The sequence below is a fragment of the Botryllus schlosseri genome, chromosome 7 (genome assembly GCF_051294905.1).
Source record: "Botryllus schlosseri isolate E-star chromosome 7, Bs_hap1, whole genome shotgun sequence".
Taxonomy (NCBI): Eukaryota; Metazoa; Chordata; class Ascidiacea; order Stolidobranchia; family Styelidae; genus Botryllus; species Botryllus schlosseri.
The window spans coordinates 21,672,094-21,693,724 of record NC_137242.1 but is presented as its reverse complement, the minus strand read 5'-3'; the positions used below and the strand labels follow the sequence as shown (position 1 = coordinate 21,693,724).

At 39.2% G+C, this 21,631-nt stretch overlaps 2 protein-coding genes across 3 annotated transcripts in view; both read left to right on the top strand.

Moving 5' to 3' along the window:
• Positions 1-17,037, top strand: part of LOC145442878 (galectin-5-like) — a 28,475-nt gene extending 11,438 nt beyond the window's left edge. Inside the window, exons 5-7 of the mRNA XM_080320914.1 lie at positions 8,986-9,077; positions 9,318-9,501; positions 15,650-17,037. Of these exons, the coding sequence (XP_080177040.1) occupies positions 8,986-9,077; positions 9,318-9,501; positions 15,650-15,814 (441 nt within the window). The 3' untranslated portion in view covers positions 15,815-17,037. The remainder of the gene's footprint in view (positions 1-8,985; positions 9,078-9,317; positions 9,502-15,649) is intronic.
• LOC145442920 (uncharacterized) overlaps positions 1-21,631 on the top strand; it is a 263,740-nt gene that overhangs the window by 48,630 nt on the left and 193,479 nt on the right. The gene's annotated exons all lie outside the window — the stretch shown is intronic.

Here is a 21,631-nt window from a genome sequence, read left to right as displayed (position 1 = left end):
TTATCCTTTAAGGATTTGTCGTTTACCCAGTGTAACAAACCCCTTTTCCTTTGGTAATCTATTTTTTCTCTGGGTAACAATCCTTTTTCACTTGGAAATATATTTTTTCTCTGGTTAACAAACCTTTTTCACTTGGAAATATATTTTTTCTCTGGTTAACAAACCTTTTTTCACTTGGAAATATATTTTTTCTCTGGGTAACAAACCTTTTTCACTTGGAAATATATTTTTTCCCCGGGTAACAAACCTTTTTCCCTGAGCAACAAACCATTTTCACTTGGTGGTCCGTCGTTTACCCGAGTAAAAATATCATTTTCTTTTGGAGATCCGGCGTTTACCCAGTGTAACAATACATTTTCACTTGGAAAAATACTTTTACCTAGAGTAACTAATCATTTTCTCCTGGGTAACAAACCCTTTTCGTCTGGAAACTATCATTTACCTGAGTACCAATACCGTTTTCACTTGGAAATCTATCTTTTCCCCCGGGTAACAATACCATTTTTGTTTTGAAAACTGACAACCACACCGGTCAATTTGATATTTTTTGTATATTGTTACAACAGACAGCGACAAAATATACACCAACAACGACTCCGATACATTTGTCTAATCAAATCTTCACTTGCTCTGATGCATCCCATCAAAATCATTGGTTACTCACATACAATAACAATGTGCTGTTGTACATCGACATGTATGTTTTCGGAATTGGTGAATAAAGGGGTTTCCGATATGTCCGTGATGTCCGGGTTCGTGCTTTGGATTTTCCAGAGTCAAAATGTCTGAATAAAACACCTCCTCGACTTTGGTAACTGGTTGATACACGGATAATGGTGTTCGGAAAACGGATGAATTTATGTTCCCCATCGCGCTGACAACATCGGGTTACTTGTGAGTTTCCTCGGGTCTGTTTACTATATTGTGTCTTTACTGGTCAATACATGTCGCTCCAGTCAGCTGAAACCGGATCACTAATATGAGAAAGTTTGGGGGCCGGATCCGGATATTCACTCATGACCCAACGACCGATATTCAAGTAAACATGTTACAGACCGGGTTTTGTCTCCATGAAAAATACCAATGCATACACCATCACATCAAGTACGTTACGATTGTTCACAAGTATTTGCGTAAACGAGGTGTATATACAATGTGTCGATGCACAAACATCATAGGACACAAATTCACGTTCTCAAGTCTCGTCATGCGCCGACTCTGTACATTCAATGTGGGCATAGATGACACACGACATGATACAATGGACAGCGCATTATGCATACCGATATATTCTCAGTCAAATATGCGAACCATACACAACCATATACCCTGATTTTCGCTGAATATTCACAACACCAACAAATCTGTACATTTCTTTTCCCTCGACCTCGACGATAGAATTGTCATTCCAATGTATCAATCGAGTGTATGGTTCATCAGGTGTAAAATCCAAATCAAATGTCACCAAGGTATCGTTTTTCATTTTCAATGTTTCCACTGCTGCATCTTGTCTGGGTCGTAAAACCACGGTGTGGGGCCAGAGGAATCTATGGACAGTTACGCGTAGTCCCATATTTACTCGTGGATATGGTCAGGTAACGACAACGTTTCTCAATGGTCTGCGTGGGTACAACGTTTCAACAGGTAGCTGGATCAACTAGACCAAAAGTTTCAAACCGCGATTTATGTTGACCTGTCGAGTTACGAGATAGCACCCTCTTGCGGTGTGATTAACACGAAATCAGCCTTCAACTCACAGAGACACACCTTGGATTAAATTAGCAAATCGTAATTGAACTCGAGATTCACACATACACAGAATACCTGTTTACGATTTTAATCCGGAGTCACTGCTCACGATGTTTAGCTGGAGTCGTTATGTGGGAGTAGCGATATCCGACATACTCATCGCGTGAATGATTGATAACGATGTTGATCGCCAAATACAATAAACCAAGTGAAACACTGAGGTCTCAGCAAAAAAGCTCAAAGGTTATGAATAAGAATACGCCGGGATTGAGTGAGTAATTGAACTACGCGAACTGATTTTACTATATGTCGAGGTCTGGATCACGATGTAAGTCTACCTAAGAATCCGAACAATCTTGCAAAATCAAGGTGTGAACCTGTGAAAGGGTTGGACTCGTGTGAGATTCATTTTTCACAAGCTGGGTGGAGGTCGGTTCATACTAAGACCATGTTACGTCCAAATATGACCGCTTGCTTGTCTCCAAGTCATCTATGCCCACATTGAATGTACAGAGTCGGCGCATGACGAGACTTGAGAACGTGAATTTGTGTCCCATGATGTTTGTGCATCGACACATTGTATATACACCTCGTTTACGCAAATACTTGTGAACAATCGTAACGTACTTGATGTGATGGTGTATGCATTGGTATTTTTCATGGAGACAAAACCCGGTCTGTAACATGTTTACTTGAATATCGGTCGTTGGGTCATGAGTGAATATCCGGATCCGGCCCCCACACTTTCTCATATTAGTGATCCGGTTTCAGCTGACTGGAGCGACATGTATTGACCAGTAAAGACACAATATAGTAAACAGACCCGAGGCAACTCACAAGTAACCCGATGTTGTCAGCGCGATGGGGAACATAAATTCATCCGTTTTCCGAACACCATTATCCGTGTATCAACCAGTTACCAAAGTCGAGGAGGTGTTTTATTCAGACATTTTGACTCTGGAAAATCCAAAGCACGAACCCGGACATCACGGACATATCGGAAACCCCTTTATTCACCAATTCCGAAAACATACATGTCGATGTACAACAGCACATTGTTATTGTATGTGAGTAACCAATGATTTTGATGGGATGCATCAGAGCAAGTGAAGATTTGATTAGACAAATGTATCGGAGTCGTTGTTGGTGTATATTTTGTCGCTGTCTGTTGTAACAATATACAAAAAATATCAAATTGACCGGTGTGGTTGTCAGTTTTCAAAACGAAAATGGTATTGTTACCCGGGGAAAAGATAGATTTCCAAGTGAAAACGGTATTGGTACTCAGGTAAATGATAGTTTCCAGACGAAAAGGGTTTGTTACCCAGGAGAAAATGATTAGTTACTCTAGGTAAAAGTATTTTTCCAAGTGAAAATGTATTGTTACACTGGGTAAACGCCGGATCTCCAAAAGAAAATGATATTTTTACTCGGGTAAACGACGGACCACCAAGTGAAAATGGTTTGTTGCTCAGGGAAAAAGGTTTGTTACCCGGGGAAAAAATATATTTCCAAGTGAAAAAGGTTTGTTACCCAGAGAAAAAATATATTTCCAAGTGAAAAAAGGTTTGTTAACCAGAGAAAAAATATATTTCCAAGTGAAAAAGGTTTGTTAACCAGAGAAAAAATATATTTCCAAGTGAAAAAGGATTGTTACCCAGAGAAAAAATAGATTACCAAAGGAAAAGGGGTTTGTTACACTGGGTAAACGACAAATCCTTAAAGGATAATGGTATTTCTACTCGGGTAACGACCGACCTCTAGGTGAAAATGGTAATTTTACTTGGGTAGGTATCGTATGTTTAGTGTTGTTGGTATTGTTAAACGTTTCGCCGGTAGCTGTTGGTATACTATTACGAGTGTGAAAAGGATTTACACGGCCTGTGCAGAGTATCGCGATAGTAAACATATTTTTGGTGCGACGAAACAAGATCGTTGTTTAAATTTTAATGCATTTCGATTACCGAGTTGCTGTACAGTAGAGATGACTCTACATTAGACCGTGCTGTATACTTCGACTAAAACCACAAGACCGCATGTAAATCTATTCGCGCAACTCGATGATGTTGATATAGTGTTACTAAAATTAATTATTACCTATTTACACAACATAAAAATAACAATTCATGTCGTAGCAGGTTTCTTGAACTCATGCTTGATGAAACGAATGGTGACAAGTAGGCTTTGAGTGAAAAATAATTATTTAGAGTAGTGGCATTTTGTGACCAACGAATGTAAATCGATCATGATATTACAATATATGCTTTCGTCAACATACCGACTTGGCGTAGAAACACTTTGACGTTTTTTGAATAACTGGATTCTCGAGACTTGCTACTTGTACGATGTATCGTTGGTGTGCAAACTATAACGGCCATTTTGTATGATAGTATGTTTTAGTTGTATTGTTGTGAGGACAACCATGTGATGACTCAGCACTTTTCGTTAGCAAAGTAGGTTGATTTGTGTGTAAGATGTAAGCACCGTGCTAGAAAACATATGTACTCTGTTGTTGGAGTAGCTGATTTATTGTTATGACATGGACATATCCTGAAGCCTTGGTTTGTTGTCTTACGAAAGATGAGGCGACCTCGGTGTCGTAAATTGTGTTAACTAAACTCGTATGGATACCACAATTGTGCTGGACTTACACCACCAATCATTGTACAGGTTTGTAGCATGAGCGAATATTTTCGTGTAACATGAATATCTTTCGTATACACTTAGTATGAAATGAGATGTGTGGAACAATAATTAGTGTCGTACAAAGTGTTGTGTTTGATTGCTTACTTTTTATCAATGTCTTTGTGATGTTAAAAGACGACTGAGTTTTCATTTACATTAAGCGGAGAAACTCATGTAATAAATTTTACTCATTTGAAAATCGACTCGCGTGAAAATACCGATTAACAGTATCAATATGAGCAGTATGTTATTTTTCGCGATATGCAACCAATCTTCTAAGCATAACTTGTCAAAATTTATCGTGTCATAGAAAAGTCGGCTGTTACGAATTCGAAACAAATGTACTTCGGTTATCACAACAAAGGGAATTGAGATCAACGCAGTATTTCGGAAGTGAATGTGTATCGTTTGGTATGTTCAGCAATCACTAAATGATAAAAATATGAAACTGTACAATGTGCATACAACTCGGTTAGGTAAACGATACAGTTACAAGTCGGATGTGATCTCGATTTACAGATGACAGCTTGATGATGTAAAGCTCAACCACTCAAATGTGTTTATTACAAAGTATTTGCCACAAACAAAATATCGAATGAAGACTTCGGTTTCATTACCAAGCTAGTGAAAATTGTTTTCTATTGGATGGATATGATTTACCTTTAGAAAAACGATATAGACCTATTAAGCGACGCTGTTTCATATCCGTCGAGTGAGTCAAATTTCTTTGGAGTTCGGTTTAGTGAGATAATTGTTAGGGATTCAATCACATACAAGTAACGTCTTTTAGTGATAGAGTATTGTGATGACATTTACTCTAGCGAATGACAACGGAAAAATTTTCGATTGTATTGTCGGTGTATGTGTTAGACAAATAATTCTAGTACACCTAACTATAGGATACATTTGGCAAACATCGTACAAATTGTTTCGTTGTGATGGTAACGACTTTCAGCGGTTTGGTTTCATGTCGGGGAATTATTATTTGGGGGTTCAAAAACAATCAATACTACAAATGAACAACAATGCAAAACACGTTAAGTGAATTACAGTGTAGCAAGTACTTCATTGATATTACGATTGTTGTGTACCAGACATTTCTAACTGAATTGAATGCATCTAGCAAACATATTCCAATTTGTTTTTTGTAATGATCAAAGTGTGTGAAATGGCGCGAACGGATTAAGCATTAATCAAGCGGCGATATGTCAATTCACCTAGTGTGATATCTTGACACCGGGAAATGTGCGAAAGTGTTTCAATTCCCACCGCAGATTACGACGATAAAGTATTGTACCGGTTATTGTTCAACAAAGAAAATTGTTGTTTCATCTTTAGTCTTGGTTACTGGAGACAATTACATTTGTAAATTATTTCCTGATTTCCACAATACGCTGCGTGGTTTTTACGAACACGGCTTAATCTTCCCAATCAAAACATTTCAGACATGTTAATCTAGTTTTACAAATCGATATGTTAATAACAATGTTTCTGAAAAGTTTGTTGGTATCGTAATAACCTTCAACACAACCTGGTCTAATAATGTCATAATTTAATAATCAAGTCATGATCGACTATTACAAAATCTCATATGTCAAAATCAATGTGTCAATTCGTGAAAATTTTCAATATAACACCTGCGTTCGATTGTAAGAATTCTCAACTACGTTGGTCGGACATTCAAATCTCGTATACTCAAATGTAATGAGTTAATCTCAAACCGCGCGCCAAGTAGTAATTACTTCATCTTGCAGTTGAATAAAAAAAAATATGGGACATGGATACAACTGAGTTGGTATGTTTGTGGGTTGTAGTGATTACTCGCGTAGTCTTGTCTACTTTTCATACGGACACTTTTTGTTTTGGTTTGGTGAGTTACTACAAACGGATTGACTTACCAAGGTTTTTGTATTTTACTCGTTTGTGCATGGCGAGATGTTAAAATGTTGAGTTGTCATAGTGATAGTATTTCTGAAACTCTATTTTACAAACGGAAACGGAGTCGTGAATAGAGTTGTCAGTTTCAAGGATTGTTTCAAAGTATAATCTTGAAATGTGACTGGGTGAAAGTTGGTAGTCATGTTTGTCAAACCTATTTCAATTCACGCAATGTCAAAGTCCAAATATTTCAATCTGGATTATTTGGATTTACCTTTAGTACATCCCGCGAATGGATTTAAAGTTGGCAAATTACCAAAATGATTGAATATTATCGGGTTAGAGATAGTTGGTATTGATTCTATAAGTGTTAAAACAGCGGCGTGGAATGTGTGAATGATCCGACGCGGGTGAATGTTGGCGTCAGTAATATTCAGGTTACGTTCGATTCAACAGATCGCGTTAATAGGATTTGTCAAAGGATTTGAGTTGGGTCGAATCAATACATTCAAATACGATTCAACTCGATTTGTGTAGTGAGTTACATTTCAAGTTGACACTTTATCAAACGATATGACATCGAACAGCGTCAACACTATGCAAGTCGGAGCAACTTCAAATTTTCACGTCGGCGTCAAATTCGTCTCATCACCCAAAAGAGGTGGCGTTAGCCAATATCTCAAAGGTATATTCATCGACGGCAATAACGAAGAGATATCTTTCACGTGTTTCAATCGTGAATTGTTCGGGGTCATTGAGAAAGCATTCTCCAAACGAAAAAAACTCATGGTCAAATCCGGTTGGGTCCAAATTGACAAGTTTACTGGAAAACCTGCTGTATTACTGGGACGGGCTTCGTCAGTAACTCTGCATGGAAAATCGAGACATACGACTGAAGAATACCCATTATTGACCTGTGAATCGGTATATGGAAATAAAGATGAATACGTCTCGATCGCCGCTACTTGTGTTTCTCGAAAGGAGAAGACGGTCAATTCTGGTGCCGGAAAGGAGTTGAAATTATACAGTTTTACATTGAAGGATGATACTGGTGAGGTGGTTTTGGATCAATGGAACAAAGCCTCGCTCGTACCCGGGAAGAAATATCAACTCACTCGTGTTAAAAACTGTGTCGGCAGCTTGAAAATCGATTCGTTAACTAGACTTGTTGAATTGAAAGAATAGTTTGCATATTTGTATACCACAATACAATATTTCATTTCACGTAAAATGTATGACCTATGTGTTTCGACAACTGGGTTAGCGCAGTGTTGTTCTACTGATCGAGGTGTGAAAATTGTGCTATCGCGATGAAGTTGCGACTGTGAACAGCAGACTATTTTGTAGGCGCGAAACAGCGAATAATCCGAAAGTATTATTCAGGAAGCAATCAATAGCGAGAAAAGAGAACACGATCGGTCATCTGGTACGACTAAACTACGACATCATATATCATAATTTACGATCAAACTATTTCACACTGATCGGTCTAGTGTATAATCGATAGTAGCACACAACTGCACGGAAACAATTCAGCGCGCAGGTCATTCGGAATATAGGACGCACGCACTGCTTAATCCTCACAACAAGCCACGTTTCCGTCTGCGCGGTTATTGTTGGTGACTCGTACATATTCAACACCGCGCGAGAGATGCCTGAAAGTGCGAATCACGACCGCATCCATAAGAACACATGGCGAGTCACCACAGATCCCGTAAGAATACATGACAGACACATTTATCGTCGTTAGCATGTCGCCGCACGTATACCAAAAAACATTAGCATGTCACCACGAGTTTTCACGTTAGCATGGGACCGCCGCCTATACCCGAAAACGTTAGCATGCCACCCCCGGTTTCTCGTTAGCATGCCACCCCCGCCATAAGACGAAAACGTTAGCATGCCACCCCGCCATAAGACGAAAACGTTAGCATGCCACCCCGCCATAAGACGAAAACGTTAGCATGCCACCCCCGCCATAAGACGAAAACGTTAGCATGCCACCCCCGCCATAAGACGAAAACGTTAGCATGCCACCCCCGGTTTCTCGTTAGCATGCGACCCCGCCCATAAGAACCCCAGGCACACCACGACCGATCATACTAACTACTTCCGAGTCCCCAGATCTTGAGATATCATGCTTATTCATCCCAAATCCGTGTCAGGAAGCCTGGTATTCTAACCAGATGTCTATAGATGAAATATACTGCAGCCCGACCGATTATCGGTTCGCCGATAATCGAGACGATATCACACTTTGAACGAATTACCGATATCGGCCATTGAAGCTGAAAAATTATCGGCGATTTTCGTGACGTCACAACATGTTAGGAACACTGTTAGCTTACGGAACAGTAACTGGAACGGAACGTTCGCTTAAAAAAACTGTTGAACTAGAAGTAGTTTACAAACAAAACTTGAGTACCTTATGCGTACTACTGGAAAATGGTACTTCGTCACTGCTGACCTCTAGCTACCACTACCAGGGGGAAGGAACATATGTAAAGTTTGATTAGGTTGCGATGAGTCAAAAATCAACCAGTGATCACTGCAGCCCGAATATTCGACCCTATTAGCGTAAATTACATGTTGAAGTAGATACTCTGGAGGTCAAATCAAATTATCTCTCGTGAGGATTCCCAAATCCCACAATAATTTCATATGTATTACAAGATACCGGCATCAATCAGCCTGCCGTATGGTCAAGTGGCCGGACATGCCTATGTATTTACTGGAAACGTTACAGTGAAAAGTGGTTATCAAAGGTTAGTTGACGTTGGCTCGGTTTCTACCCGAAAATCCCTATCATATGCCTGTAATTGTACCATTTCGTTTTCGAATAACTGTGTCTATGATCAGCTTCTACCGACTTCATTCCTTTGGCATATTTGATTTACCAGCAGCAGTAACCACATGAATGATAGATAGGCCTAATACATTTTAAATCTCGCTATGCATAATAAAAACTGTATGTTAATATAACGAAATTATTCATCATTTCACAGGTTTTCCATCAATTTCTTCACTACGACAACAGACTTTAGTGCAATACTTTATCATTTCAATCCCCGATTCGAAGAATTGCTTATAGTCAGGGCTGCGAAAGTGAAATGTGATGCTTGGAAGAGCGTTTCAAATATTCATTACAGTGACAAGCCATATCCGTTTTCACCGGGAAATGTTTTCACGGTATTTGCATGCCCGCGATAATCTGCATCCTGATTCAATAAAATTTCGCGAAGTTTTACCTTCACGTAAATGAACGTTTCTATTTGTGAACAATTTCACATGTTTTGCTATACTTTCTGTATCAATCGACACTATGCACCCAGTTGTGCCCAATTAAAAGCGACTGCGAAGCTGGCACGGCCTTCAATGAGTTCATTGTCGATTGTTACTGGTTACTGCATGGATTCTCATTGTTTTAATATATAATCACTCGTCCTGTGTTAAAACGAACAAATTACTGGTTATTGTACCATGACGAAACGATTGGAATTGCATGCCTGCGTCCGAATTAAGATGAAAATTGTCTGAATTAACCCGAGTTACTTACGTGCAATATTTGCTTTTTTCCGTCCCCGGGCATTTTGGGCGAATAAAGCGATTGTCCAGGACAGTGCTTTTCAACCTGTGTCACGGTACGAACTTCTCTATATACACCGAATTTCATATTTTTTAATTCTCTCATCAACAGTTATAACCTACCATGCCATCAAAAAAAAATCTGTTGGAGTTGGTAGCATCCCGGTTGGATTTTGTGATATGACGATAAGGGGGCGCGAAATATTTCACTATCATGAAGGGGGCGTGTCTAAAAAAGGTTGGGAACCGCTGGCCTAGAAGAAAGAAGTTGTGGAATCGGTATTAATTGCTCGGAAACATCCGCCAAGTACGGACCTTATAGGTCATTGGGTGGGCAATTATTTGGAAACGTGTCACGTAACAATTTGAAACGCATACCGTATAATGTGTAATGTGACAGTGGCAGCAAAGAAGGTTTGAACTAAACTATATGGAAATATTTATTTCGTGTGCCTTTAATTGCTACTCATACTGTGCCGCATTGCCTTAATTTTCAATCTGGATTACGGACACGATGTAAGTATAGGCAGCGTAATCGTGGCATATTAATGAACAGGTCTCAAAGTAAACGAATTTCATGTTCATTTGATACAAGTTTTGTGCTTTGAATTCCAAGCAACCTTACGCGGGCCGCACAGAATAGCTTGACTTTGCCCAGGTCTGTTATAAGTTATAGCGGCCGTTGCCAGTGTTGACATTTGGCTCATTCGAAAGGAAAGTATTGGAATTTTGGCACATATTCATGTTAGTTGACACCAGAATTTTGCCTTTATCACGTTGGCACTTTCGACTTTATTCAACTACAGCAGTGGTTCCCAAACGGTGGGGAATTCCCCACTGGTGGGGAATTCAATGGTTTCTGGTGGGGAATAGACGCATTTGTTCAAAATTATATAGAGGACAGTCTACATATTCACGGAGACACATGCGTAATTACCGGTACCAGTTAAATGTTCTGGAATGAATGTATCGAAAATTATATTACGTCGTGTTCACAAAACCTCATTTTTAATTCTGGATGGCTAATCATGGCGTCACAAACGCATCCAGCACGACTAGTTTGACGTGAGATAACGCTATCGCGAAATTTTGAGCGTTACTGGTATCGGTTCACAATACGCTTTATGATGCATTTATAGGCGATTGTCTTGCGTACTGGTGTGGTTGTGTGTCTTGTGTAGTCAAACCTGCAAATAGCTGCTCTGTGATGATAAAGTGCTGGGTAGTGGGGAACAGGACCGTAACTGCCGCACCTCAACCCCCCGCGATTTAATAGTGCCGAATATCTGATTATTGGGTACCCTACTCCCAGGAAAATACGTAGAATTTATAGAAATAGAGACTTCGGCGTCGGCCATTACTGCGCCACGACGCACCAATGCATATGACGTTATCGGCCATGTAACTAGTAACATGCAACTCCGAGAAGTGTGCCAGAACGATCAGTAGCGAGAAGACCTTGGCCGCGAAGGAATGCCCTTATGGTGACCCAAAACTTCGATGTATATACAATATACATACATGTTTAGTTGGCTAAATGGCTGGCGCCGTATGTTCCTGTTCTGGCGATTTGAACCCCACAGGACAAATGCCACCCCGTAGGGAAATTATTTGCCAGTAAAGCAATACCAATTTTAAATTGTGTGTGCCTTTTAGTTTTGGCGTAGCAGATAGGAGGTCACGAAATAGCATAATGTAACGAAGTCAATATACCAACTGGTGCGCCCGAAGATGTTCAATTTTTATTTAGGGGACCTACCTCTTCCAAGACGCCTCACTCACCTCTACCGGCAAATCTGATTACGTGAGCAGAGAGGGGATAAAAAATTGATAGCAAAATATGTGCAATTCCCGATCATATTGACCGATTCAAACACGAATTATATAAATTTTTGGCGCTTCTCGCGTTTAGTAGAAATAAGGCGACGCACTAAACAGTAGACCCAATGTAACTGATAAGTTGCAGGGAAAAAGCGCACAATCTCAGCGGGGCTGAGGGCGTTCTGGGGTCTTACGTCCGATGAATCTTTATCTTTCATTATATTGAATTATTTTCTCACTGGGCAGTTTATCTACTGACCATTGCAATAGCCTGTTTGTAATGCGAACTTCACCATTTAGGCTTAGACACGCTTTCCTGTTCTTGGACTGATGATCTCAGGCCGAGTCTAGATCGTTACGGCATAGGCCTATATATTATTAATTGGTGATGCCACTAAGCTTGCTGATCCATTGGAAAAACTTGCCTAGTTCGTATTCGTACCACCTTTGTTTGTACCACAAACTATGTAATATTGGGAACTCTGCCGATGTAACTTGAGCACCCTCTGCAGAGCAAATCAAATCCACCAAGAACTATGTCTTACTATATTATTACTTCTGCAGCCTAATTTAGGCCTAATTAGACTGATCAAACATATTCCTCTTGATGTATAAGTATATTTGGGCTATTAAAGATAATTTGGCATCATTTCAGTCATTTTGCCAATATTGTACGATTGCCCGAAGAGCCATCCCGCAGTCGGCAACCCGGGCAGATATAACTCCGTGTTAATCTTGAATCTTATGTAAGTATAATGATAATAACCGTCATCAATTACTTGGATTTTGTGAGTTTGTATATCAAAGCATTCCTGTTTTCAACGCCCACGGTACCATCCAATCGGTTAACATGCCTTAGTACGGTGAAGCATATTTTCAAATGTTTCCAGAAAATCACTTAAGGGTGCTAGTCGCAGCATTAATGCTACGAATTAGGTGCAGTTCAGTCTTTTGTGTGTTCTAAATGCGAACACATTCACATCGCGAGGTCGTAACATGTCGATTTAGCAGAGGTGGTCAGTAACGAAGTACTTCTACTTTTTTGAAGTACTCAAGTAGATCCCCTCTACTTCTGGTACTTACTCAAATAGATCTGATTTTCCCACTTCTACTTCTACTTCGTATTATTTTGTGATCTACTTACTTACTTTTCGCTATTTTCAGTTTGTCAAGTAGAAGTAGTTTAATCCTCCAATACGAAAGACAGCCGGAAGAATTTCGGGGCTGTTTTCACAAAGTACCAACATATAATATTCATAAAAGTCAAGTAAAGCCCAGAAATTTTGTTGCGCTTCGCGCACAGTAGTTATGGAGTAACAAACATGTTTTTCCGAAAGTGTCAGTGAACATAATTTCGGTAGCCTACCGGATTGCGTTATGATTCATCCACTCCCACCGCATTGTCGCCCATATCAAATATTTCATCACAGTAAATATGGCCCACCATAACGTTTGAAACTACCGTTTCGCAATATATAGCAATTACCTATCCTATCGTAATCTAGCAGCATATGACGTGTCCTGCTAATCTGGAAAATCCGGCTTTTTGGAACGTTACACCCGTTTTAGCAGATCACCTTTGAAGCTTTATGGACAAATGACATGAAATATATTTTTCGCTTTTTAGAAGTGGTATTTGTATTTCACTTCCAATTCCGAGTATTATAATCTGAGTATCATACTTTGAGTTCTAATTACTTTCAGTTCTTTTGTCTGCAGAGCATACATGTTGAAGCCTAAAAGTAAGTGTAGTAATGCCTCTATTTTCCGAAAATAAAGCTACACTAAATATAAATTTTACGATCAACAATATTTGATATTAACGTGTACTAATCGCGAAAAGTGTTGAAACCGTATCCGATACAACTTCTCCGTATTGCTCCTCACCTAAACTTGGGGCCTTATAATATGGGGTAGGGCGCCATGCCATGACATTCTCTAAAACGTGGTTTTCCAGTAAACAAAGGGTTAGTATCGCATTTTCATATCAATACTATAATTTGCATCCCATGGTGCGAAAGAATGCTTATTCTGTCGAAAATTGATACATCCTGGGATGCATCAATACGAATCAAGCTCTTTGCACCTTCCGCGTAGCTCAATTTGCACCTTTTGACAGTCCATGTAAACGAATTAAGACTGTATTAAAAACTACTTACTTACTTGAGTAGATTTAAAGTCAGTCAATTCTACTTCTACTTCAAGTAGTTTTAAGTGGCTCATGGAAGAAGTACTTCTACTCGTACTTAGGTAGATTATTTCGTCGCTACTTCTACTTGAGTAGCTTTCTTGACTACTTTGACCACCTCTGCGATTTAGTGAAAAAGTGATATTATCGCGAGCGAATATTGATCTTGGGTCTGCCCTGTATGTTCGAAGGAAATCGCTGCACGATACCTCCGGAAATAGAATCGAACACATCGAGAACAAGGAGGGTACGATATCTGTGATTTTTCTACTGCAGTGACTCTAGTACTTGAATAATCAATAATACATTATGCTGAATTTTTAAATAATAAAGCCCTCTACCTTCAAGAAACTCTTTGAATGCAAAAGTGATAATTTCTTCCATTTTCTTATCGTGTAATAAATTCCGGCTTGCTAGTGCGAATGAAATTTAAAAAAAAAAGTACGAATGAAGCTCGAAAAGGTTGAAAATCACTGGTCAAGGCTATCTGATGTCCGAATTAAGCGGAGTCGACTGTAGTCGGACACCGTCAATGATTAACGCAGTGGTCGGGAACATATGGTTCTTTTGGGTATAAGATATGGCTCTTTGATAATTTATCAATTTTTACTTAATTTATCAATATTGCAGCAACTTGTTAATAAAGTTTCATAGAGGCCAGAATAACTGTTATCGTAGCAGCATAAATATGTCTTTGAGAGGTCAAGACAGTGGGGTATCCAGGATTAGGTGCTCGTACCCCCCTTTCAAAATCCCCAAATTTAAGTTGCTGTTGCGCTGGCGACTAGCACTTCTCACGAATTCGATCGACCGGCTATCGCGAGCCTCGAAATCTTTGATTGCACGATACCTTGATTGATCAAAGAGAATAGCAGGCATGGCGGCGCTTGTAGGACAATGCAGTTTTCAAATACGCATTGTCCTGGTATACGCCGGGAACAAAACTGCCTTGGAAGTGACATTCTCAATTATATATTACAATTCAAGACATCGCCATAGCTATCCATGTTTTTGTTTGGTAAGTATATTTTTAGCATCTCCGTAAAAATGTAGGTGTGTAGCGCAACATTTTGTTACGCCGAATACTCTAAAAGTCAACGTAGTTTCGGAATAAGCGCGACAATAACATTTGAATAATATCAGTGAATATAGATTCGAAGCTATTTACGAGGAGTTGCGCTATCACAGGTGAGGCTTGGCCCGTATGTGTTTCGTCTGTGCCTTACTTATCCTTCCGCGCGTTATTTTCGAACAATCAATATAAAAATTCCGTAATAATCGGAATAAAAAAAGTTCAAAATTCAGTCATTCATAAACATCGATAGAAAACCAATTATCATTGAAGGTTTCACAATTTTCCTTCACTCGTCCCTCACGACGATTGAAGCACTGCCTAACTTGAGTCCCCTAGCCCCACGTCAGTTACGCATCACACCCAGCGGTGTGAATGTACTGCTGTAGTCACGGCTTCACGTACGCATGTGGGCAGCAAAATATGGCGCACACTACAAATCCCACATATCAGTGCTACCATACGTGACGAATGTACAATTGTGACGTAACAGTTGATCGACATGTATGGCTCTTTGGCAGTCACAATTGATTAGATTTGACCAATATGGCTCTTCAATCGAAAAAGGTTTCCGACCCCTGGAATAATGCATGCCAGCATGTGTATATGGCTCCTTTGGTTCCGGCTTTTACTGACGAATTGTGTCAACCCTAAATTTTCTTGTTTTGCAGTTGACGGTTATAGTGGAAGAAAATAAATTCGCCACCATCATCAATGGAGAAAACGTTCTCGATTACCAACCGGCAGATGTGAATATAGCAGATGTAGATCAGTTAAACATCGGTATTGAAGGAAGCGTTGAAGTACAATCTGTGGAGACACTTCATAGGATTTAGCAGAGATCAACATGCTGGGCAACTATTATATTAAATTGCCACTTCGTTGGAACACTTCTAAGTAATTAGGAAATCCAAACAATATTGAACCAATAAACATATAAAAAGTAAATTAAACAGGAACTATAAAGAATAAAAAAGTGACTACGAGAAACTATTTTCCCGCGTTACCTTTCTCTCACTAGATACCCACGAACGTCTGTCGCACCCATAGCTTGGTAGTAACACATTCCCAAACTTAATTGGATGCGTAAAAGGACATGTCGAACTAACTAACCGAAACGTCGGTTAGCTTGACAGTCTTTTAATCGCTAATTCACAGTCCTTGATATTCGCTCACCTTAAGAGGCGATGTAATCATTGTTTTAATGAGGGTTGGATGCTATTTCATTTTAGGCGTTGTTACACCAAAATTTGTTCAGGTACTTGAATCCACTTCATGCATACAATAATACATCGCCCATCAGTTCTTCCGGGTTTTCTTTTACATTGAATATATTTGTCTCATTTATCTCATTTCCACATTTGTAATGTGACACATTGGAACGGTGTTACCTTGGCATTTTACATTGTTGATTATATCAGTGGTTCTCAATCTTTTGACCTCGCGGACCGCAAAAACTCAAAAACAAGTGCTATTCACCGGTGAACTTTCATAAACGAAAAGTCAACCTAAATTTCATTACGACAGAAGCATGCAACTTAGATGTAATATTGGAAACTTCAATCGATGGTGTCTTTTTGATACACGGTATTTTTACGTGGTTCTATTGAAGTTTCTGAAAGTCGAATCTCAGGAAGTCCATGGAACAAAGATCTTGAAACTATCCGAATTGTGATCGTTTGGGACCCATTGAAAGAGATGCGACTTTGCTATTTACTATAGAATCTATTACACTAATATGTGACGCTCAATTGCACAGTCAGAATTTATCGAAATTTGCTTAAAAGTATCCGTAGCTTTAACATATATCTTGTCCGAAATGAGGTGTAGGCTACTTTCAAACTGTTTCTTTTACCACTGCACCATTGTGACGCACGCCCAAAGAAGACCATGAGCTCTCCATTGCAATATCATACACAAATACATTAAAAACTTCTAAATAATATTTAAACTTTGATGTTTAGTTCTCTAATTAATTGACTAGCGCCCAATATCTTGCATTGTGCAATTAAGATATTAAGTTTCATTATATCTGGCGGACCGGAAGAAGCTTGCCACGGACCGGCGGCTGAGAACCACTTGATTATACGGTATTTGACCTTGATTGCTACTTCATATTTTGCTGTATCGTTTTGGTTGTGAATCGGGTTTTGTGTCTTCGGTGTGTCGGTTACTCTCGAAATCGATTTCAACATGTTTCTTAGAGTGCTACTCATATTCAGCGAGTATTTTTGCACGATCTGATTATTATCATTACCTGTCCGTTTGCTTGTTTCTGAGAGTAAGACTTTTATGCATAGTTTAGTGATATTTAATCTAGAGTAGGATATTGTTATGACGTTTAATCCGATATTTACCGCGCATTATCTATATCTTGTTAAACCAGACATTGAAAAAGGTATGGCCTGAAAAATGGCAAGCCTTACAATAAATGTTTATATAATTGAACTGGTTCGCAATTTTCGTTCTCTTGCCAGTGACGAGTACCAGATACTTGAACAGTGCATGCGGCAAATTTAGTAACCAATTTGTCAAAATAAGGTAATCACTGGGGATTGTGTGAACGTGAGGTTCTCATTCGCGTTCTGCACGTGAACCTCGGAAATTCGGAGGTTCGCGTTCGGAAACGTCATAGGTTCACTTTCGCGTTCATATAGAATCTAGAAAAATATTCGCGTTCACACGAACCATTATCTTCAAGGGGCTCGCACCATCCCTAGTAATTACAGTTTCAAAATGTAAATGAAAGACTATCGTTGCTGAAGTCAAGCCGAACAATACAGTTTATCAGAGAATAACACAGAATAACACATTTTGCAGTTCGTAACCCGCTTTTGATGCAAGTATTGGTGTACGAACGTACGACCCACATGATGTGTGAAGGGCTGGACAAAATCGAGTATCTGAGTGATTCGATTCTGAATCACATAATATGCTTCGAGTCGAGTCGAGTATTCGAGTAGCCTATTACTCATTATGACCTCACAACAGAATGTGATATGTCAAAGTTCAAATATGTACCTTTTATGACACCACAAAGAATATAATGCCTCTCTTCCATTACATTAAAGATACTTTAACATTTTTTCGACCATACCGAACTCATTGTACTTGTGACAATGTTGTGGGATGATCATGTCTTCAGAAATGTGATATTTACAGTAACGTTCGTAGCTTTGTAATATGCTTCGTATGTTGCGATACGGCTAATCAAGGTTTCAAGGCTTCCACAGTGTAAAAGAGTATCGAAACTATAATTCTCGTTGATAACTTAACTTTCAGTGCTGATGAGGAGCGTATAATTTCAGTACTCGAAAAAATCGTATGTTACTACTCGACTCGAATCAATAAAATTGATACTAGATTCAGATTTGCGTACTCCAATCATTGTGCCCAGACCTGTGTATGACCAATCGCATGAAAAACAAATTAATGAAAAAATAATCAATATATACACGTGCTACTCACTGGTAACGCGAAAGTTGAGCTTGGATATCATATAATATCAGATCAAGTTGAGGCTTGATTGGCTTAATTTTCCCAGTCGGAAATTATCAAAACAGACCTCAAATTTAGGAAAATCTATTTTCGACCAACGGCGCCATGTAGGATAGCCAGTATTCCATGAGGTTTTCTTGCTACCTATAGCTATAAAATTGTTACCATTGCAAAATGATCTCTGGCCCGCAAATCTTCAGCCACTAACTTTGATACAATAGCTCGACCTACCGGTTATATATTAGAGTTACCATATTTTTGTAATCCAAATTCCGGACGCTTTTTAGCGCCCACTAGCGGATTTCAGAATGTGGTATGAGCACATTGTGGATAATATGACGTCACACCAGCAAAGCTTTGTCTATTGACTAGAGGTGGTCACGATCCGGTTCAGGAGTATGTTGTTCTGTGTTGTAGGTTGTAACCAGGGCCGAAGCCACATTTTCAGCCTCCTCCCGCCCAAATTATCACTGATCTTGAGCCCATCATAATCGATGCAACTTCTGGGGCTTTTACTATATGCATCTGGACGTTAAATGATTTGAATGAATTATGTCAATAATATTGGTTCTTCCATATATTACTATATAATTTTATCCTCTCTACGACCACATGGTCAGAGTTAGCGGCAGAGCAGGTGGAGGATGATGACTTCGAAAATGCAAGGAGCGTAATTGTTCATCGTTAACTCATGTCCAAACGGCCTAAACCGACTCTATGATCATATCGTTATCTTGTAATTGCGATAACAATTAGACTCATTTCTGTAACTGAATGTTATTTTTTTTATTTATTTTTGATCGCAGTTTTGCGAGGGTGGTAGTCGTAGTCCCCAAATTAAAGGCAATATACATGTTACTAAATCGCGCGCAGCGCGAAGAGAAATTTCATGTAGCGTAAATCTGCCCAAAAATAATATTGTTTATGTTGATTTAGGAAAAATTATGAGCTTACTTCAAAATTCCGGACATTTAGGCATATTTTAGAAATTCCTCCCGTTTTTACAGTGAAATTCCGGACATATCCGGGAAATTCCGGACGTATGGCAACCCTAATATATATACATGAATATCCACCAATTAAAAAAACATTTATGAGCGTTAAAAATTTGCTGCTCAAGCATATCATTGATCCCCACCCGGTGGGTCGGAAGGAACACGTCCTGGAGACCTATGAGACGCTCAAAAACTTTTCTTGCTGCGTAATATAATATAAGCTACAGTTAGTCAAAAAATAATGTTTGGTTGCAACTGTCGAAAGAATAGAATTAATAATACCTCAAATGTTGCCATGAAATCACGTTTCAATCTAAGCACAAACTTACAAATTTGAGGGTACATACACATTGCCCGTAAATCGTGATTTTGACTTCCAAATAGCTCATCATAGCGATAAAACACCACTGGTGATTATTAAATACAGCGACTGTGTTTTTTAGGCCTGTTTCTGTTGTTGCATGACTAGTTGGGCGAACTATTTTGCCTTGTTTGACTATGGTATCATTGGCCTCAACTCTACACCTTATGTATTTTAATTGAAAATAGTCCACCCACGGATGGCAACTTCATGCCAAGTCATGTCATTTTTTTTTTCCAGAAACTTCTGAATCTTTATCCACTATGCTGAAATTCGGTACGCGCGCAGTGAACGGAATATCAATACAATGCTGTTTGAAAAAACACATATTAATCAAAGTTCCATGTAGTCAGCAATATTCCAGAAAGTAGCGGTAAAACATATTTATGACAGTTCTCATGGGGGTGGAGCGAAAATAGATATTGAGGGTAACCCTGCAATCAATCACAGTTGCGTGCAACATTGATTAGGCTCAACGAAATGAGCATGATACATATTTTCCATTTTCTGGTGACGCGTCGTGGGTTCACTTTTTGGCTATAACCACAGCAAAGTTGAACTGTCAAAACGCCAACGTGCCTAAGTTAAAAGACCTAACCAGTCGAGAAAACTATATTGATGAGTTGACGTAGGCTATTAATAAGGGACCTGTTGATCTGCTGCAACCTAAAATCTCACCTTGAGGCTTCTTCGATACATGCACTATTTTAACTGATGTTCCCCATGAACACCAATCAGCATCATTACCTTTAGCGGATTCGTATCGCTGACCTTTGTTTACCAAATTGGGCGGGATTCGCAAGTCCAACGCTATGCACACCATTACGCCTTACCCCAAATATCACTTCCGGTGTCTCGTAACCATAGTCATATCATATTCATATCATATTCGTAACCAAATTGATTGGTCATGAGGAACACTACCTGATACAATATGGTGCGGATAGGGGAGAAGTGCTGAGGTGTCCAGCAGTGTTGGGATCAAGTCACTACCTTCGAGTCACGAGACAGCTCGAGTCATTGCACATTTTGAATCGAGTCAAGTCAAGTCAATCGATTTTCGAAGGTGACTCGAGTCAAGTCAAGTCACTCGTTATTTGGATGTGACTCGAGTCAAGTCAAGTCAAGTCAAGTCGAGTCACGAGTCAAGTCACAATTCAAGTCAAATTGAATTTTCGAAGTATCAGCGACGATTCAAAGTCATTACATTTTGCTAGCTGTGTGAAAGACAGAATAATTTGCCATTTATCTTGCATCAAATTACTAATATAAAGTTTAATATGCATGCAAGAAGGCGTCTATCACGCACACGTAGAACCGCAAATAAAATACGCGACTAACTGTATAGCTATATGCTACAGTCTGTTATTATATCAGCCAGTAGGATCGAATACGAAGGATCGAGAAGTTGTAACAAATTGATATGGATTTGAATCATACAAGAGGGTTGATAAATGTGATCACTGCGCAATGTTAGCACTGAGCCGTCCAAGAAACATAGATACGTTAATTGCTATTGTATTCTTCTTCTATTACTACTACTACGACAACGTAACCTGTGATCATTTCGTTTGTGGACAATATATTTGTGATGCAATAATTGAGGATCATTGAAACGTGCATTTAGTGAATGCCGGGTTACTCTCACAAGGGACGCAAGCGTATCGCGAACAATACGAACATATGCACAAAATACACTGATTTGATTGATACCGTTTACTTGATGACTTGAAATTGACTCGTAAATTCTGCTCTGAGTCACGAGTCAATCCGCATTTTTGAAACACCGAGTCAAGTCA